The following is a 20,252-nucleotide window of genomic DNA, read 5'->3' on the forward strand; positions in this document are numbered from 1 at the left end:
TATTTCTTAATTATTATGAATTTATATTTTAGAGGGACAACTCAATAATTAAGGCGATTTTAGGGGTTTTTGACATAAACTTTAGGGATAAATATTTTAGAGAGTTGGTAACACTGGGTTCGCCTTTATTTTTATTTAAATTTTTTGTCTGTGGTTTGCGCGCCGGCGCCGGTCTATGTGTTTTGGTTGCAATTGTAATAAATAAATTAATTACAATGTGATAGCGAAAGCAAATAAATATAATTGTGTTTTTAAATTTTATTCAAAATGAGTGCTACCTTTGAAGAGTCAGTGTTCGATTTCGATATCAATTTTCTTCAGCCATCGGTTAACGCGGTAAGGGTTAGGTTATATTGTCAACAGCCACTATTTTCAATTTAAATTGCTATTTTGTAATACTTTTACACAAAAATTAACTCTATTTTTAGCTTTGGTGGAATATTTCTAATGGCCAGATATGTATTTAAAGTCCTGAATGCACACAATTTTTTTAATACTGTGATCACTATAGTTACACATTAAAATTTTATAATGATACAACTGAGACTCAATATATCTGTGTTATTGTAATTTAATACAAAAAAAAATCATTTTAGTATACACAGCAACAACATATTAATGTACAAGATTTTGCTTATTTGAGTCTGAAGTTATAGGACATAGAAACAATTTCTAGATATTTTGTAAAAATATGTTAGGTATAATTATTTTATGGTTATGTGTAAGATGTGCATGACATTTTGTGTAAAATATTTATTTTAAATCTTGATTGAATTTGTACCCTAATGAATAGGTTCACTGTATTAGAAAGATAAAATTTGTGACATAGCTCTTTATTTTAATTTATCAAACTTTCACATTTAGAATCCCAATCGCCTCGCTAGCTCATTGATGATAGCGCCGCAAATCAAACGCCTGAAGTGAGCTGACGTGCTCGATGAGTAGTTGATGGCAAAGCTCTGGCTCTCCTGTCAGAAACCGTCCCTAAGTCACAGAACTCACCTGCTTATAGTCTAATGACTGATCGCAGATACATAATTACAATGAAAAGTAAAAAAAAGTGTAGATAAAACTGACGAGTCTGATTGTTTCAGATAACTGTGTCTTCTCAAGTGCTTATAGTCATTTACATAATACCAAACCACTACCTAGCTTTTTTTTTTTCAGTCTTTCTGTCTGTTTGTCTGGGCTAATCTTAGGAACAGCTGAACCGATTCTAACGGGATTTTCACTGGAAGATAGAGGAGGCTCATGGAGCATGATAAAATCTACTCTTATCTCCAAAAAAAAATCTATGGTTCCCACAGGATTTGCTGAATATCATGCGTAAGAAGTAGCGGGCGTCCGCTAGTACTCTGCTGTCAGAAACTATATTCCTAATTTATCAAATTAAAGATGTTTCTTCCATATAAGATGTGAATAGAAAATGACAAATGAAGTCAAAAATATTCGTAAATGACTTGGTTTTTGGTTTCAGGAGTCCAGGGTCGACAAACAGCGGCGGCAAATTTTGATAACGAAGAAGAAAGCTATAGCTATTGAGTAAGTAAATCATTTTTCTTATTCTATTCCTTAGTAATTTTAAAGATTACAGTTTGTTTCATTGATGACTTTTTTCACTAATGCCCCTTGGTTTACTCGCAACGATGAAACCCAACAATATCTGGAAATGCCAACTATCTTTGAGGAAATCAAAAACAACTGTAGAAAGCATAAAGAAAGGCTAACCCGACATCCCAATCGCCTCGCTAACTCACTGGTGGTAGCGCCGCGAATCAAGCGCCTGAAGCAAGCTGACGTGCTCGATGAGTAGTTGATGGCAGAGCTCTGGCTCTCCTGTCAGAAACTGTCCCTAAGTCACAGAACTCACCTGCTTATAGTCTAACGACTGATCACAGATATCAAGAAAGAAAAAAAACAGTTTGTTTCATGTAGGATGGTGAAGTGTAGTTCGTTTCACTCTTGTAAATTTGCCTTGATTCACGATGATATTATGGACGTCATACAGGCAACTGTCACCATACCCATGCTATCTGAAAAACACTTTAAATATTAATTCTACCTATTTTAGTATCTGTAATGTGGTTCATTCTTGGGTTTGAGTCCTGTGTTGAATTATTTCTTTTTTTCCTTTTGATTGACCACTTGTTAGTCAATTGAGTGTTTTCAGTTTTATCCACACATTTTATACAAATGTCCAGCTTTCAGCAGCATGAAAATACATGTAAAAGCCTTTATATAGTATAAATTAATGATTGTATGTTACAAAGTGTCATTTGCTTTTCAGTGCATTGATTAAAAAATTCTATGCACAAAGAGAAAAATGGGAACAAAATGAGGTTGTACTTCTTACTGCAAAAGAAGAATGTAAACAAGTGTGTATAAACTATCAAGAAGCTTTAGAGAAATGTACACAATTAGAAAAGGTATGTCATTTAAATTATTTATGTATTTTCTTATATTTTTTGAAAATAAAAAACAATAGATGAGGGTCAAATTGATCTAATTTGCTTTGCCCAAAATAGTAGGTAGCAAAGGGATTGAGAGTGACACAATGTCTACAGTTATTTTCAATGAAAACCAAACTACATTCACGTCATCAACCCATATTCGGCTCACTGCTGAGCTTGAGTCTCCTCTCAGAATGAGAGGGGTAAGGCCAATAGTCCACCACGCTGGCCCAATGCGGATTGGTAGACTTCACACACGCAGAGAATTAAGATAATTCTCTGGTATGCAGGTTTCCTCACAATGTTTTCCTTCACCGATTAAGATACATGATATTTAATTTCTTAAAATGCACACAACTGAAAAGTTGGAGGTGCATGCCCCGGACCGGATTCGAACCCACACCCTCCGGACTCGGAGGCAGAGGTCATATCCACTGGGCTATCACGGATCTCAAGTACATTTAAGTATCCCATAATCCTCTGAAAATATGCATGTAAATAACAAATATCCTGTTTAATTTGAATTACAAGTTTTCGAGTAAATTGTATTTTTATTAGTTGGATTGTAAATAACAAATATCCTATTTAATTTAAATTACAAGTTTTTGAGTAAATTGTATTTTTATTAATTGCATTACATAAAGTACAGAACCTCTTGAGGAGGTTGAATAAAGCTTTTGAAAAATTTTCAACTATTACAAATCTATTAAACAATCAAATATGATGCTTAAAAAAAGTTAGATTTTTGATTTTATTTACTCCAACACATTTTTTAGAAATATCATTTTTTTTTCAGGCTATGGAAATGTTAAATAGTCAGAATGAAGAGCTAAACTCGAAGTACACAGTAGCACAAAATCAGTATGACGGGTTGAAATCTTATGTGAATCAACTCCAAGTAAGTGTCATTTGTAGATTGCTGCATAAGGAAGGGGGGCGACGGACGAGGTGATGCAAAAACCATGAAGAGTCTGTGCCTCTGTGACACTAGCTATACTTACTGTTTGTGCGATGTAGCATGGTGCGGGTGACATTTGACTTTATGACGTTCATATTACGTACTATTATCGTGAATCGCAGCATACTTTCAAGAGTGAAATGAACTGTCATCCACACCATGTTACAGCGCATGAACTGTAAGCCATACTGGATGTGACCTTTACCTACCAATAAATTAAAATTGCGATTTATAGCAATAAATTAAAAAAATTATAACTATAAATCGCTTGTCACTTCACACCTTATAATGATTATTATTGTTCTGAAATTAATGAAAATAAATTACCTTGGAACAATTAAAATTCAAAAAATTAAAAATTCATTTATTTCAAGAAGGCTTACTTTACAAGCACTTTTGAAACATCAAGGTTGACTAAAGCCTATCACCGTTTCGGAAGGCAGGTCTTACTTTGAAGAGCAACTTAACAGTTCCAGTTTGGATGAAACTTAAATATGCTAATGAAAATGATTACAATAGATTCTACCTTTTCAAAAAAACTGTAATTAAAAAAAAAAATAGGAATAAAATAATAAATTTTGTGAAAAGCTATTTTTCAATCAATGTTTTGTTTTTACAGCTATTAATAAAAGAACATGAATCCGTTATTGAGGCGCTTAAAGTTGAGAAAAACTTGGAGAAAAGTAGTTCTGAAGATTACCAAGCAAACCTCTCTTCCATACAGAAAGAAAATAAGGCTCTGCTTAAACATATGCGTCTTCTGAACGACATAGCCTTGGGTAAAAGTAAGTACCTCGTGTCAAAATAAAAAATATTTAGCTTCTATACTAAAGCCAAATTTGATGTGCAATGTTTATCAAGAAACAAATTAAAATTGAAGGTAGAAAATCATGCTTAATTTTTTAAAACTAGCCGACGCCCTGTGGTTAAACCCTCGTAGTTCCCGTTCCCGTGAGCATACAGGGATAAAATATAGCATATGACACTCGCAAATAACACTTTTAAAAGAATTTTACCACTACAACAGAACTAGAAAGCTTGACCAATTTATTATGGAAAATAGTTTTATATTACTTTATAATGCATATTATGCGAATTATTTACATAATTTCTGCTACTGCATCTATATATACAAAATGAATGTATGAAATGCGCAAATCTCAAAAACGGCTGAACCAATTAAGTTAATTATTTTTTTAGAAAATTCCTTGAAGTTCGACGATGGTTTTTACAGAGAGTTTTTTTAGGGTATGGTAGGAGTTGGGGAAAAGGGTAGGGTTAGGGAAGACTTGCACATAAGTCAAAGAAAAGCTTGACTGGGATCGTTAGTTTTCAACATTATGTTTTTTGTGTAATTTGCAAAAACAAGTTTTCTTAACTACACCCGTGGTTACAAGTCCCAGTCTCTAGTATTTCTCTCTGTCCATATGATGGCCATTTGGCCCATTTTAGTTTACAATAAAGTAAAATAAGTTTTTTACCCCATTACTTGACAAAATGACCACTGATATATAGCATATACTTATATATAGTATTAGTTGTAGATATATTTCTAGCATTTTCGTGTTGTTCTCAAATAGCTTACTATCAGACCATCAGTTATTTGTATTTGCATTGCACTTTTTATTTCTTTATATTACTATATATTATAGCATGTATTTGGTTGATTTTAAAATTTCTTTGTTTTTTTTACAGAAAAGTTGCGTAATCGTCACAAAGAATTATTACGCAAATATGATTTTACGGAAGTCAGCAGTGAAGATGATTCTTCATCCGATGACAGCTGTGATTTCTTTGATGATCCACCACAGTCACCCTTGATAACATCTCTGGAGGACTGTGCAGCAAAAACAATTGAAAAAGTATATATTTTTTTCTATTACATACTCAATTTTAAAACGTTTGCTATGTAAATAGTAGTGCTGATTTCACTTTATTACCACATATCCATTTAAAATGATTTACAATGTGTAATATTAAGATTTTTATATTTGAGGTCATTAATATAAGATTTATTATTTAAATCAAAACTAGATTTAAAAAGAATCTCGAAATTTTAAATGAATTACAGTCAAACCTAAATGAGCAAGAGTTCATAGGACCACAATATCACATGTTTCACTATTACCTTGTTGATATAATCATGTTAGATGTTAGTAAAGACGAAAATATGATAAATAAAGAAGTAGTGTCATTGGCAGTGGCGTCCTTTTATTACAAGAGGTCAATCCTCTTGAAATAAAAAGACGCACAATCATGTAGAAAATTTCCCTTAAAAACTGGCCAATTCTGCTTTGACAATTTTAGATTTATTGGTAAAGAAAATTATACCTAAAGGCCTTTAAATATAGTCCAATATTAAATAAAATTCCAAATTCACAGCAAATTCAACTTTAAGGATTGTGTTTAAGGTTAAATTTGTAAATGCGACTACTTGAATTGAGAGCCGAGAAGTTGTTTGGCACTCATTGAGTGTGGACGTTTTTTGGTTGCTGATTGTGCATCCACATTTTAATAGATTTTCTTGCTTGCCAAATGCTCCGTCACTTAGGTAGCAATAAAAATTAAAATAAATTTTGAATATTTTTACTTCCTTTAACTCGGAGTAGGATCTTAGTTCATTCAGAAATATAAAACACTTCACTATCACACACAAACACACCAAGCATTGTAAAACTAATTCAATAAACTTCTTTTTTACAGAATATTTTAGAGACAACCAAAATAGAAATGGCTATCAAGAAAGGTGAGGTTTCATGCTCTGATTTTACTATAATGTAGCTATATACAAAAATGTAAATATTAATTCAATTGTCTCGAGCTTTATTTAAATTTGGAAATATACGAGTATAATATAATTATTATGAATTGATTATGATTTAACTTATGACTTGATTACAGATTTGATACAATTCAATGAAAATGACTCGGATTGTAGCAATGAAATAGTAAGTGAAGATACAGGGTGTGGATCGTCTTTAGCATTTTCAGATGGCGATAAATGTTTTAGTAGTCCTGATTACTTTAATAACGATAGTCCAGAGAATATACCCAGACTTGGTAAAACAAAAGAAAAAAAGATTTTAATAGATTCAGGTACCAACCCAAACAGTATTCACGAAGTAGTTCATGTAGCAACAAGTCCCCTTATATTCGATGATGTAGCTTTACTCACCGATAGTAATACGCTTTTCCCAAATGAATCTGATCCAAATACGGAGTATTATATTAATGAAATTCCTCTAAGTAATGAAATTGTTACTATTAAAGAAAAAAGAAAATTAATTGATATTGGAACAAGTCCAATTAAAGACATGGAAAAAGTACATATAGCAACTAGTCCGGTATTATTTGAAAAATGTGTGGAACTAAATAAAACTGATATTGACTGTGAAAAAGTCCATGTAGCAACTAGTCCGTTAATGTTTGAAGAATGTGTAGAACTGAATGAAACTAGCACAGTTGGCACGGCGGATGCAGATTGTCAAACAAGTAATGTTACTGATAATTTTACGATTGATATAAGTAACAGAAAAGAACGTTGTATATTTAATGAAGACTCAGTAAGTATGCCAAATTCAAATGGGAAACATACAGTAATAGATAACTTAGAAACTCATGGTGAGCTTGAAATAAGTGGAAAAACAATTGAAGAAAGGAAATGTTTGGAAAGAAATAATAGCAAAAAAGTTTGTGATGATCATAGTAATGATGATGAAATTGATATGATATTAAGTAGTATGCGACTCAGTCAAAGATTCATAACACCAATTCCTGATACTCCAGTGAAAATGCGTAAGGACGAGAGAAGAAAAGCGCAAAACCTGGTCGAAAATGTACCCGAAACATCTAGAGAACACAGTATTTGTCGTGAGTCTTTGAAATTGAGAGAGGATAATAAAAGTTTACATAAAGAAGTGGCTAATCTCTCAAAACATGTTATGGGTATGACATCTTGGATGAAAAAAATAATTCTGGCCATTAACTCTAAAGAAAATATTTGTAATGAACGAGATATTGATGTACCTGCTGAAATATTCGATGATACTAGTCAAGAAACAATTATAATATATCCTAATGATGATGACAGCAATAATGTAAATAAAGAAACTAGACACACTGACTTTGATGTTTCAAACAGTTTAAGAAACGAACTATCTTCGATAACAGAACCAGATGAAAACAACTGTACAGATAATACAGTACAAACTGCCTCAATTAGTCACGATATTTCGGAAGAAGCACCTTCGTTAAATGTCAGCGAGTCGTTTGTAGTTATTGAAACCGTCGAAAATGAATTAAGTTCTGGAAGCTTAAACAATGATGTCCATAACGCTAAAAATGACAGCTGTGAAGCTATAACATTCGAAGAAGATTTAAGAAGCGACAGTGAGAGTGATATAATAATAAATAATGGTGTTCATACTACCACAAATATGTCGCCTATAGAATGTGGTGGTTACAAAAAGAAAAAACATAATAAATTAAGTAAGTTAGACAAATTTAAGAAAAAACTACTGCCCAAATCAAAAATTTCAAAGGCCGAAATAGTTACCCGCAAAACAAGACGTAAGCACATATTGACACCAGCAAGTAATTTACCCCGAGTGGATGCGACAACAATATTGAATAATAAATCTGCTTACGAAAACGCAGCAAAAGTTATGGCAGAAATAAAAATAAAAGAAAAAGATTCAGTAAATAAAAAACGTATAACTAGAAAAGTTAGAAAAACTGTTAAAGATAAAAACGATTGTAAAATCGACGAAGAATGTTTAGATCAGTCGATTGCTAAACGAAATCTACGACGGAAATCAAATGACCAACAGAATTTCATTGAAAAACGTACACAATCAATTGAAAGTTTAGATGATGAGCCACTATCGACTATAAGAACTAGAAGTCGCAGTCAAAAGTTGAGCATTAGTTCACCTGTTTGTACTGAAACAAGTAAAAGAGATTCGAGTGAATCTGAAGAAAAAAAGAAAATAATAAATAGCATATCCACCGATACTCGAGCAGGTGGAAATAAAAGAGTATTACGTAGCTATCACAACCGAAACACGGTTGATTTAGATTGTGTAGAGAAAACACCATTGAGCGGAAACGAAGAACTAATTTCTGATACGCCATTTTGTACAAGAAGAAAGCGTAATAGTAGAGACGAAAAACAATACGTAAACGATAATGTCAACAACATAGCTGATGCACCAAATACTTCATTAAATGATACACGTACTAGAAATAGAAAACGTAAATTATCCAATACCAATGACGAACAGAACATAAATGATAATGGAACTGTATCAAATAAAATTCAAGACAGAAGGATATCCAGAATTGAAAACTTGAAACAAAATTACACTCATTGCATTAAAGATGTCTCTGTTGTACTTAGTAAAATTGATGATATAACAATATTCCAGACTGAAAATGAAACAAATAACATAACTGGCAGTATTATAGCATCAAGTAATATTCAGGATCAAGGCTCATCATATGTGAATAGAAAAACACAAAAAAATGAAGAAGTTTCTATTGATCCGCTAGATAATGATATTAATCATCCAAAACAAAGTATTCTTTGTAAGATGTTAGAGAAACATGGTCGAGGAGAGAGGAAGTCTCCAAACGAAAAAGTTTCTGGTAAGTCAAAATATAGTATATCATCCCACTAATATTATAAACGCGAATGTTTGTATGGATGTTTGGATGTTTGTTACTCTTTAACGCCGCAACTACTCTAACTACGTCCGCGTGAAACTCGATGTAAACTTTCAACCCCTATTTCACCCCCTTCTATGATTATTTTCGCATGTTTTATATAGTAACTAATCCAGTCCACTAATTATTCAAAAATGTAACTCAAACGTTTACGATTTACATTGAAAAAACTTCAACCCCTTTTTTAACCCAGTAGAATTTTGGAAAAACTTGAATTATCATTTTTAGTATTTTTCTGGTAATACACCTGTTTTTAAAAATATAACTTGAAAAATGAAGGACTTTCATTGTCTAGTAGCAGATATTGCAATAAGCAATAAGACAGCCTTTGCACATACTTGTTTGCTATGTTTTCTTGTTTTGTTATTGTTGTTCTTTGTGCAATAAAATATATATGTTACGATTATGGTGTAAAATACGTTAGTGTATAATCTCACTCGTGATATAATCTGCCGTCATATTGTGAACTGAAAATACTGGTTCCAATTTAACGTGTTATTTTTCGGTATATTATAATCTATCGTGTACATATATAAATCATACAATTTATGTACTTTCAGATAATGTTATAAATAATCTCGGCAAAAAGTTGGAGGAACGCATTGCCTCAATAAATGAATTGCCTGTTCCTAAAGTAAAGCTGGCTCTGAAAAAACTAGTTGATGAGGTACTAAGCTGGGATCCGAAGCACTTCATGTTAGGATTCATGGCATATTTAAAGGATCCAGATAGAAAAACTGAACTATACAACAAAGTGAATTCTCCTCCTGCACCACCGATGACCAAGTCTGAACAAGTCGTGTTGTATATAGTGAGGCAAATGGAGACGAAATCCCCGAACACAGTCAATATGGTCCTCAATTACATAGAATTTTCACTATTTCAATTGAATAGATCACCCGATTTTGATGTTATAGAAAGTTTATCGCATGTTTATGCACTATTATGTCGATATTTTGGATTGAAGAGTCGATTGAGACTCTTCCTGCTGGATGCCATGTATTGTCTTCAATTCAAAGTAGTTCCACTCATCAAGCAGTGCTTGGATGTGTGGATGCATATATTGCCTCTAGCGCACATGGGGATTGGTGAGTAAATTGACTCATATCAATTTTTTTTCTTTACAAGTTAGCCCTTGACTACAATCTCGCCTGATGGTAAATGATGATGCAATCTAAGATGGAAGCGGGCTAACTTGTTTGGAGGAGGATGCAAATCCACACCCCTTTCGGTTTCAACACGGCATCATACCGGAACGCTAAATCGCTTGACGGTACGTCTATGCCGGTAGGGTGGTAACTAGCCACGGCCAATGCCTCCCACCAGCCAGACCTGCACCAATTAAGAAAACCTCAATCGGCCCAGCCGGGGATCGAACCCAGGACTTCCGTCTTGTAAATCCACCACGCATGCCACTGCGCCACGGAGACCGTCAGTAAATATAATATTAATTTCGTCTAGTACATGGAATAAGGGTCTGTAGTAAATCGATATCAATTAATAAAAGTTAAGGATTTCATAGATAATTTATAAAATTTTTCTAAACATCAAAAACGCTGTCGTCAATTTTGTGACGTCACGTTGTTACTTGATATCACTAAAGGAATATACGTCAAATTAATAACTTTTGTCAAACACTCTGTTTGATTAAGGATTAGTGTTAAAGTGGCGTCATGAAACAGGTAAACTATAGACCATGATGGCCTACAGCGTTTTGGTTCCTATTGTCAAAAAAAATTCAAAATAATTATTATTACGTATTTAAGTATCAAAAACTTTTTTAATTTTTTTTCTCATACCCTTTTAGTGTCAACTAGCCTATTTGAAGTGTTATTATACTAATATTGTTTTTTTTTCCTTCACAGCTAAAAGTCCATTAGTGACCTGTTTAGTTTATCTTCTACATTTCTACAAGTGTGAAGATAAATATAATAGAGTTACAGAAATTAGAAATATATTGAATAAGAAATATTTCTATCAATTCGGTGATTGGAATGAGCCGAAAATTTTGGAAATGTTCAAAAACGCCATCAAAGAAGTTAGAGGTAATTTTATTATGATGTAAAGTACTAACAAACGTGGCGGCACAATCTATACTAATACTAGCGCAAACCCGCGACTTCATCCGCGTGAAACAAGCTTTTAACTACCCCTACCCTTTTTTAAATTTTTGTGTCATAAGAACCTTCTCCTGACAATAACAAACATCAAAAAAATTGTGTAGTAGTATGAACTGGTTCTGCGTTGCGAGAACCAGCTCATGACTAAGGGCCCCATATAGGTTTTAAACTAGTCGGGCATACTCCGACTTTTATCACGTGAGTTTTAGCCGTGTTGCATAATCAATCAATATAAATAATAAATAAATAAATAGCCTTTTTATTTTCTCATCTTCACAAAAATTTTACAATTGATTTGACTTAATGTAAAGTACATAGTATTGTTATTAATTAATTGCAATCATATAATATTATTATTACATGTAGGTATTAATCATTGACATCCAATAAAAAATATATGTTATTATTCTATTAATCAATAAATCTAAATAAAAACCGCTTAATTATTATTGTCACAGATATCCCACTGGAGAAGAAAATGTTGAGGATGGCGCTGATCCTGCTGGGAAAACGGCACGGACCAAAATGGTGTCACAAGAATATTGTTAAAAATATGCTGATGCCCTTGATAGAGAGCGACAAGACGCCGTTGAAGACGAAGCTGTTCTGTGTGCAGACGCTGGGCGCGCTGCTCAAGCCGTTCCCTGCTGACATGAAAGTTGACTTGGAGATTTCTATCAACTACATGCTCGATATGCTTAAACAAGATCGTAAGTATTCAAAAACAAAGTTCATTTGTTTCATATAGGCTTAGTTAGCCAAGTGGCACGTCGATTTTCTTTCTACGATCGCTAACGCTTCGAAAACTAGAAGGATGTATGGGAATGATCGTTCATTTGCTATCGACAGGTCACGTGATCCAGAACCAGATCTGTCATCCCCATACATTTTTCTAGTTTTCGAAGCATTAGCGATCGTAGAAAGAGAATCGACGTGCCATTTGGATAGGGGGGCAGATTTTGTTACAATAATATGGTGTTAAGTAAAGTCGAGAACTTAAAAGTTAAAGGGAGTTCCACTAGTAATATCCCCACAAATACTTTTATAAATTTTCTTCATCAATCTCTGAAGTAGTTCTACAAAGACTAATGTCGAAATAGTAACATAATGCATTTCAGTCTGTTTTATTAAAAGGGAAATCTAAAAAGAATTGACAACAATGCCACTGTTCACACGCGATCCACTTTGTGTTCTTCATTCCAAATCGAATTCCTTTAGTATTTGAAATGATTTTATGAATTAATTGATAGTCAAGTCTGCCAGCTGCTTGCTTATTTCATTATTTTAATGGAAATCTTTAGTCCTTTTATAACTATGAGTATGCAGAGCATCTGTAGCTGCTCTATAGCCATTGACCTCTTATAATAAAAGGACAATTACATTTAGGTCTTTAAATATAGTCGAATATTCAATAAAATCCCAAATTCAGAGCAAATTCAACTTTAAGGATTAAGTTTAAGGTTGAATTTGCAAATGCGACTGCTGGAATTGAGTGCCAAGAAGTTGTGTTTGCCACTCATTGAGTGGGGACGTTTTTTGGTCGCTGATTGTGCATCCACTTTTTAATAGGAGATCGATGCAACTAGCCCATTATTTATTCATATTTTTTTATTTTGCAGCACCAGATGCCATGAAGGAAGCTATATTCACAAGTCTGATATACCTCAATCACCACAACCCTGGTCGCGTGACCCGCGAGCTACTTCTGTGGCGGCCAAAACAAGTTTCTCCAGAATTAGAGGCACTTTTGCGGGACTATGTTAGAACGAAAAAACTGAATACTTGGAAGCAAATATTGTCAAAAACTAAAATGTAAAAAAATTTTCAATGTTTAGAATAAGCATGTAAAAATTAATTTTAAAATTAAGCCAAGTGACTCAGTGGCTCTTATTTTCTTAAGTTTCCCGATAGTTCTGTGATTTATTGTAAGAAAAAATTAACGTGTATTTTTATTTGTAAAAACTTTTGTATCATGTAATAAAATTTGTACTAATGCATCAGAGGAGATCTGTGAATAGTCTTACCTGATGCTCGTTTTAGGAACAGTAAATAAAAAACATAAAAATTTAATAATTTGTTTTGTATTTTTTTATCTCTACCATTATAACATGAATGTTAACAAGTTGGGTGCGAGCGTTGGGTGTTAAAAGTTTTACAAATTTGTGATAATATTGAACGAAATTCGTGAGCGCCATTTGCAATAAACCAGAGCCAGTAACCAAGTTAGGGAAGGAAACCAGAACTTCTCGATGTATTTCTTCCAGGCTCTGTTTCCAACTTGCAGTGAAAGAGGTTACAAGGGATATAGATTTTTTTTCCAAATTGGCCAATTCAGTTTTCCTATCACTTTCCAGTAACTGTTCACCTTCCTTTACAAACTGCATAAGTTCACCAAAATGCGGGCTCAGTATCTCTTCGACATACTCAGTGCTCCTAGCTTGCAATTGTTCCCTGAAACTTTCCGCTTCTTTCGTATTATCTCGTGTCCTTTCCATTAATATACTCAAAACCATATCATAATTATTTATTAAAAATATCAATTGCTGTATTCTTTGGGGGAATTCTGCCGCCATTTTAAGCAGGAAGCAGTGAACCTCATCTTGGAGAGCCAGCAGTAAATTACTCAGCTCTTCTGAAGGAAACTGTTCACTCAAACTCAGCATTGCGGCGGAAAATTCTGCATATCTTCTGGTTATCTGAAAAAAAAATACAGATGTCATTAGAATCATTCTATAATAGTCTAGTTGCATTCTATAGGCCAGGCTATTCATTCTTAGGTATAGCAGAGGGGATTTGAAGAAGCATGCTGTCTGATGTGGGGTGATAATGTTCAAATTACAGACTGAAGACTTAACAGGTACATGGGGGTGTAATATCACCAACTTCCTAACTATGGGGTGACTGCTGAGAAATTTGTTGGTAGCAAGAAAAACTCTTATTTCATAGTCCTAATGTGGAACTCAAATTCTGAAGACACAAAGCATCTGCTCCAACAAGGCAGTTGATGGTAGTACATACTTTCCTTTATTGTTTTGTAGTGCAATTTATTTCTTTATTGAAATATATATGACTATGATCTTTTAATATAACTCTGATTAATGACTTACATAATGTGGTCCCATTTCTTTATTAGACAATTTAGCAGGATCACAATCTCGAACACTCTGAATATTTAATTTTAAAACATATTCCAACCTGGGCCACAGTGAAGCAAGTAATGAATCCCAATAACTGTAAACAAAAATTTGTTATTATCAAATAGGGAATAGATATTGAATAAATATCTAACAAAAAGCCTGTTTATTGAGTAAAGTTAGCTAAGTAATATTGGAAACACAGAAATGGATGGATGAATGGATGTTGTGACAGAACAGCTAAACATAGCTGGTTGCAATTTAGCACAAAGTTATTTTGTGGTGTGGTATATAGTATAGGCAGTAGGTATAGGCTGTTTAGCCTCTTAGTGTCATAGTTATTATACGCTATATTCTAACTCCGTATTCTCTCACAGGATCAGGATCTACAAAGGTAAAGCAGTTATAGGTTACAACTACGTTTTATCTATAAAGCGCACCCGCAGTTAAGGATAAAAGTTAAGGATTTCTTAATTTAAAAATCATGTATTTTTCAAATTCTCCAAACGTCAACAACGCTGTCGTTCATTTTATGACGTCTCAAATAAACGTCAAAATAATTCTAAAAAAGATGATAATTTTTTTTTCAATCCAGTAATTCTAGTAGAATGATAATGGACTATTTAAGACCATTAAAAAAAGTGTGAACTAGCCCATTGTAGTACATTCATTTCATGTAGAGTGGTGCGGGTGACAATTCGTTTCACTCTTCAAAGTTTGCCCCGATTCACGTGCGTATTATGAACGTCATACAGGCGACTGTCACCATACTTATGCTATCTGAAAAACAATTAAATTACAACTGACCTGTCTAACGCAGCCACAGCTCTTTTGTGGCACATCCATCGGTATCTGTTTATCAATTGTATACACAGAAACAGAGCCAGGCAATCGTAGCACTCCAGTACATAGTTCTCAACATTTTTCTAAAAGAAAGCAAGTAAACATAGTATGAGATCTGGCATACGAAATAAATATAATAAATAAATAAATTAATTTAATTGGGATAAGAAATAAATGAAAGAAAATAATCACATTGACACATTGCACATAGGTTGCCTAGTTAAATTGCGGCCTAACAGTATTAAATGATTATTTGTTTTTAACTTTTTAATTTATGTAATCTCCTTCCCTCATTGGTTAATTTATAAAAAAAACGTACACTAGTTAATACAAGATACACAAAAAAATAGAAAAAGTAAGGGTTTCCTGCTTTCACACTGCAACTAACAAATAATTGTTGTTAGGTTAGGTTAAATCTTGAAATACAAATTACGAAAAAAGTTTGTATATGTGGATGTTAAGGAGATGCGTGACATTTTTTTTTCATGGGTTTCACCACACTGCTTGTAAAGACATTCTGGATTATTCTTTATTCTGGGAGTGTAAAATATATATGTAATTTTTGTTCATGCAAAATACTTTGTAATTTATAGTTTATTACCACAAGTAATGATAAAGTTTTTCCCAGTATTCTGTCGAACAACTCCTGTGCATGGCTTCCTTTCACATGGAAGAATTCAGTTGTAAATAAATACTCCCTGCAGCTATTGTCTACCAGAGCATATTGGAGACTTCTGAAGAGTGCTTCATATGAATACTGAAAAAAAAATTGTATTACATAAAAAATATGATTAAAAAAGAATATGTTTATATCATTAATAATTTATTAGTAAATTATTACATATCATTAAAAAATATTGAAACGTTTGTCAAAGTTAAAATAATTTTATTAATTAACAATATTGTTAATACCTTTGTTTTCTGTTGCACATGCGGCACTATAATTGGTGCTTCTAATTCTTGCGCCAAGACATCACCACGGTTACCAATAGTGAATATGGTACTTTTATTTTTCAAATTTGACTTTTGGAAAAAGCCTCCTTTGGAACCGTCCTCAATTCCCATTAAATCATCTTTTGTTGGAACTTCTTCATATTTCAACTTATCCAGCCTGGAGGCATAAGACTTGAAATAGGAATAATAAACTTTGCTTAGAGTGTCAATGTATTCATTGCATATCTCTTGTGCCACATTTCTTTCATTTGCTAATATGAATTCAAAGAAAAACTTATATTTTAACATAGCATTCTGGGGAATTTGATAATTAGCCATTGGTTTCCGGAATTTATATATTTGTTCTAGAATGTAGGTTCTGATTTTAGAAACAGATTTAATTTTTAACTTTTCTAATACATCTTTAACATCGTGACAGGCTTTTGTTTCTTTAAAGTCTTGTTCTTTAACAAAATTCAATTTTTGGTTTAAAATTGCTAGCTGCACCATGAACTCTTTATCAATAACAGGAACATTATTGATGCCACTGAAAATAAAAGTTGTCATTACAATTAACACTATAGAAATTTGAAAGCATAACCTCTTTCTTGAAATTAATATGCTAAATATATAGATTTGAACCCATAATACAATCAACAACTGTGCTGGTATTTTTGCTAATATGGTACTCAAGAGGGGATTAATCAGAAAGCAGTTTGAGCAAGCAGTTGACATCACTCACACCTAATCGCAAGTAATGTTGGCAGAAATAAAAATACACTAGCTTATATGTCTCAGTAACACATCAAAGGATCTTCAGGGAACATTGGAACATACTGATAAACAAGGGAAGTGCTTCATTTACATTTGATTTATATAATAACTGGCGGATGCATGCAACTTTATCTGCGAGAAATTTAGGTTTTCACAAATACCTCGGGAACCAAGGTTTTTTCGTGGATGAAAAGTAGACTATGTGTTAATCCAGAGTAAAATCTATTTCCAATTAAAATTCAGCTAAATCGGTTCTGTAGTTGCAGTGTTAAAGAGTAACAAACATCCATACAAACTTTCACATTTATAAATAGGATAAATCAGTTTTCATGTGCCTTTTCATCATATTATCTTACTAGTTTATGTACATGGTACATATTACATTGTACATTAAATATTTGTATTCTGCTATCTAATAACTTGTATCTGCTATCATTACAAAGTTATATTATAGAGAAATTTTGTTAGTCTTTATTTTCTGTTTGTAACTTACAATAACATTTTAAAAATATACTCACAATATAAGGGTTTCTGAAACAGCCATATCTTCAATAAATGATGCAAGGGGGCCTTTGAGTGCTTGTCTGTTGGTTAGTTGAACAGACATACTGACTGAACGCTTTTGTAAACTTATGATTTCATTACTAATACTGCCCAAGTCATTCTAAAATAAAGATAATTTTAATAATTTTAAGTGCAGGATTGTAATTTATCCCATCAAGGGATTCTTGGTCAGGGCTTAGAATTGCTTGACAGGATGTGGTGGAAAGTTTTTAAGATAGAATAAGCAAAGTCTACAGAGGATCCCATTGTCATCATCATCATCATATCAGCCAATAAACATCCACTGCAGGACATAGACCTTTTGTAGGGACTTCCAAACATCACAATCCTGAGCCGCCTTCATTCGGCAAATCCTTGTGACTGTCATTGAGGCACATTGTACATAAAGACTTTAAGGAAAAAGTAATGCTTAAAATATAATTGGAATGTTTAAAGTAGTTTATTTTTAGGACATTTATCTTTAAATATAGTGTTAGGACAAGCGTGTGACAGGCGAATTGATGTGTAAAACTGAACAACAATGCAAAAACACTATTATAAAATGTTCTCCCTGTGGTCTAGCCTAAATGCCAACTAAGTTTTTTTTATAAATGGCATGTTGGAACTTATTGCTAAATCCAAATAGCTATCTCTTCCAGAAATATAAACTATCATTAACCACCCATATTCGGCTTACTGTTCGGCGTTAAGTGATATTTAGTTTTTATAAATGCATAACTGAGAAGTTGGAGGTGCATGCTCCGGACCGGATTAAATCTTACACCCTCTGAATCAAAGGCAGAGATTCTCCACTGGGCTATCACGGCTCAACATAGAACTATACATATAAAATAATAATAATTAATAAATCTATCTTTGTTATAGTAGTCGACTTCTTAGAGTTAGAACTTGGAACAAACAATACCAACCTGGAATACTAACAACATGCTTTCCATTTTAGCTAAAATTTCGTCACAGTCTTCGATCTGGTTGTGCAGCGATGCGATATTTTCACTTTCCTTCAAGTAGTCGGCCACGGAGTTTTTCTCAGCCTCTTTGATATTTTTATCGATTTGTAGAGCGTATTCTCGTAAATCGGTGCCATTTTTCAAAACTTCTTGGATTTCAATATCTTCCAGATTTTTGTCAATTATCTCAGTCATTTCATTATTCTCAGTCATTTTGATCACCAGATGAATTATTTTTTACATACTATTAAACTTTAATATAAAATACTATTACAAATACATTACTAATTTACAAATTACAATTTAGTTTTAGTGAATTTTTTTACAGAAATTATAAATCAATCACTAGTGACAGTTGACACTGACAGTTGATAGTTGCGGTGACATACAATTGACAGTTACAGATTAGATAGCGTAGATGTTGAATCATAAAGTCAATGGACATGTCCTAAAATGGGCCTTTAATATTTATAATTTTTATGCAGGTCGATCGTATTTTTACGGATAGAAGATACAAATTGCTGTTAAGAAAATTATTTTCAGAATTGTCGGAACCCGCATAATTTGATAAATATTTTTGGTTTCAAGGGAGCGAATCCCTTGTCTACAAATTAAACCTAAACAATACAGTAAAAGTGTTCAAACCTGGAATATAATTAATATCCGGTGTAGGCTGTCAATGTCATGTAATATTGTCAAATGTCAATATGACACAAGGTAAAATAAACATTAAATCGTAGACAGAGAAGCATTACACAAAAAATAAAAATATCCATTACTTTATAAGTGCCAAAAACGAACGCTACTACGCGAAGATCACTGATTATCTGTCAGGGTGTGAGTTACAAGCATGTTGCCATGATAAAAATTCTTAATCAATGTTGTCAGCTTATGAAAAAACATATTTTTTTCATTAATTAAATTTTATTTAATTAATGAAAAAAATGCGGGTTTTTTTTTATTTCGGGTTTTAAGCCCTGTCATGTTCTTTTAAGATAAAAATAATTTGTTCTGCTTAGTTGACACTCGGAATAAAGACAAAACACAAAACCTCCATACAAAATTGAGACATGTCCTTTCTTGATGTAATAATTATCTGTGTACAGTCTTCACAGAGATGCAGAATGAAAATCCATCAATATCAATACATCAATGTGTTGATTTTTTATAAAATGTTGTTCAAAAGGTATCAGCTACTAGCCGTCGCCCCGCGATTTCACCCCCGTTCCCTTGAGAAGAGGGGATTAATTAAAGCATATGAAATATATGAAACTCTTAATTATCATGCATTTTAGTGGTAAAAGAATTTTCAAAATCGATTTTGTAGATTCCACAGAATTAAGAACACAGCCGGTGAAACACATAAAAAACCAAACGTCACGCCTCTCCTTGACATTTGGTTTTTTATGTGTCAAACTTTGTCTTATTTTGTTTTTCAAAATTTAACACAAATGGCGTCTTACGTTTTTAAATATTTAAAATCATAAGACGCCATTTTTCTTGAATAATTTATTGAAAATTCCTGATGCGACGCTTCGTATCGTACTGACTCGAAAATGTATTCCTTTTTGAATTTTGTATTTGGAACGGCTACGACACCGTCGTGTTTCGTGCGCTATATCTGCCTATTAATCTTGAATGTGCAAAATTCATAAACGAATAGATAAATTAGTTTTTGTTTATAAATATTTTAAAAACTTTTCACTAAAACTAAAGAAATGAGATGGAGTAAGGAGACGCGTGACCAGGGGCATAGCTACCTCAGTATCAGCAGTATCAAAGATACGGGCCTCCGGCTCCTTACG

General features: G+C 32.9%; 2 protein-coding genes across 2 annotated transcripts; one reads left to right on the forward strand and one right to left on the reverse strand.

The window, feature by feature from the left end:
- Nucleotides 1-142: 142 nt before the first annotated feature.
- LOC112051092 (uncharacterized) lies at nt 143-13,325 on the forward strand. The gene is made up of 12 exons (XM_052891088.1): nt 143-336; nt 1,478-1,542; nt 2,288-2,426; nt 3,247-3,348; nt 4,028-4,193; nt 5,104-5,270; nt 6,112-6,154; nt 6,310-9,054; nt 9,693-10,220; nt 10,998-11,177; nt 11,711-11,962; nt 12,872-13,325. The coding sequence occupies exons 1-12, from the start codon at nt 268-270 to the stop codon at nt 13,066-13,068; spliced, it is 4,653 nt and encodes a 1,550-aa protein (XP_052747048.1). The 5' UTR covers nt 143-267; the 3' UTR covers nt 13,069-13,325.
- Nucleotides 13,314-18,803, reverse strand: LOC112044882 (vacuolar protein sorting-associated protein 52 homolog). The gene is made up of 7 exons (XM_024080874.2): nt 18,409-18,803; nt 17,455-17,600; nt 16,142-16,709; nt 15,831-15,986; nt 15,194-15,312; nt 14,360-14,483; nt 13,314-13,948 (listed from the first exon to the last, which is right to left on the reverse strand). Exons 1-7 carry the CDS (start codon nt 18,658-18,660, stop codon nt 13,319-13,321), a joined length of 1,995 nt encoding a protein of 664 aa, XP_023936642.2. The 5' UTR covers nt 18,661-18,803; the 3' UTR covers nt 13,314-13,318.
- Nucleotides 18,804-20,252: the final 1,449 nt, after the last annotated feature.

This window comes from Bicyclus anynana, chromosome 3 (genome assembly GCF_947172395.1).
Source record: "Bicyclus anynana chromosome 3, ilBicAnyn1.1, whole genome shotgun sequence".
In the NCBI taxonomy this organism is placed as follows: Eukaryota; Metazoa; Arthropoda; class Insecta; order Lepidoptera; family Nymphalidae; genus Bicyclus; species Bicyclus anynana.

Bases quoted from the DNA above. Each gene is read 5' to 3' on its own strand.
- LOC112051092 (XM_052891088.1), top strand. From the start codon at position 268: ATGAGTGCTACCTTTGAAGAGTCAGTGTTCGATTTCGATATCAATTTT. The intron at 5,271-6,111 runs GTATATATTTTT...TCTTTTTTACAG, and splicing joins CAGCAAAAACAATTGAAAAA to AATATTTTAGAGACAACCAA. The intron at 9,055-9,692 runs GTAAGTCAAAAT...ATGTACTTTCAG, and splicing joins TCCAAACGAAAAAGTTTCTG to ATAATGTTATAAATAATCTC.
- LOC112044882 (XM_024080874.2), bottom strand. From the start codon at position 18,660: ATGACTGAGAATAATGAAATGACTGAGATAATTGACAAAAATCTGGAA. The intron at 15,313-15,830 runs GTAATAAACTAT...GCTTTCTTTTAG, and splicing joins AAACTTTATCATTACTTGTG to AAAAATGTTGAGAACTATGT. The intron at 14,484-15,193 runs GTCAGTTGTAAT...TTTTGTTTACAG, and splicing joins GCTGTGGCTGCGTTAGACAG to TTATTGGGATTCATTACTTG.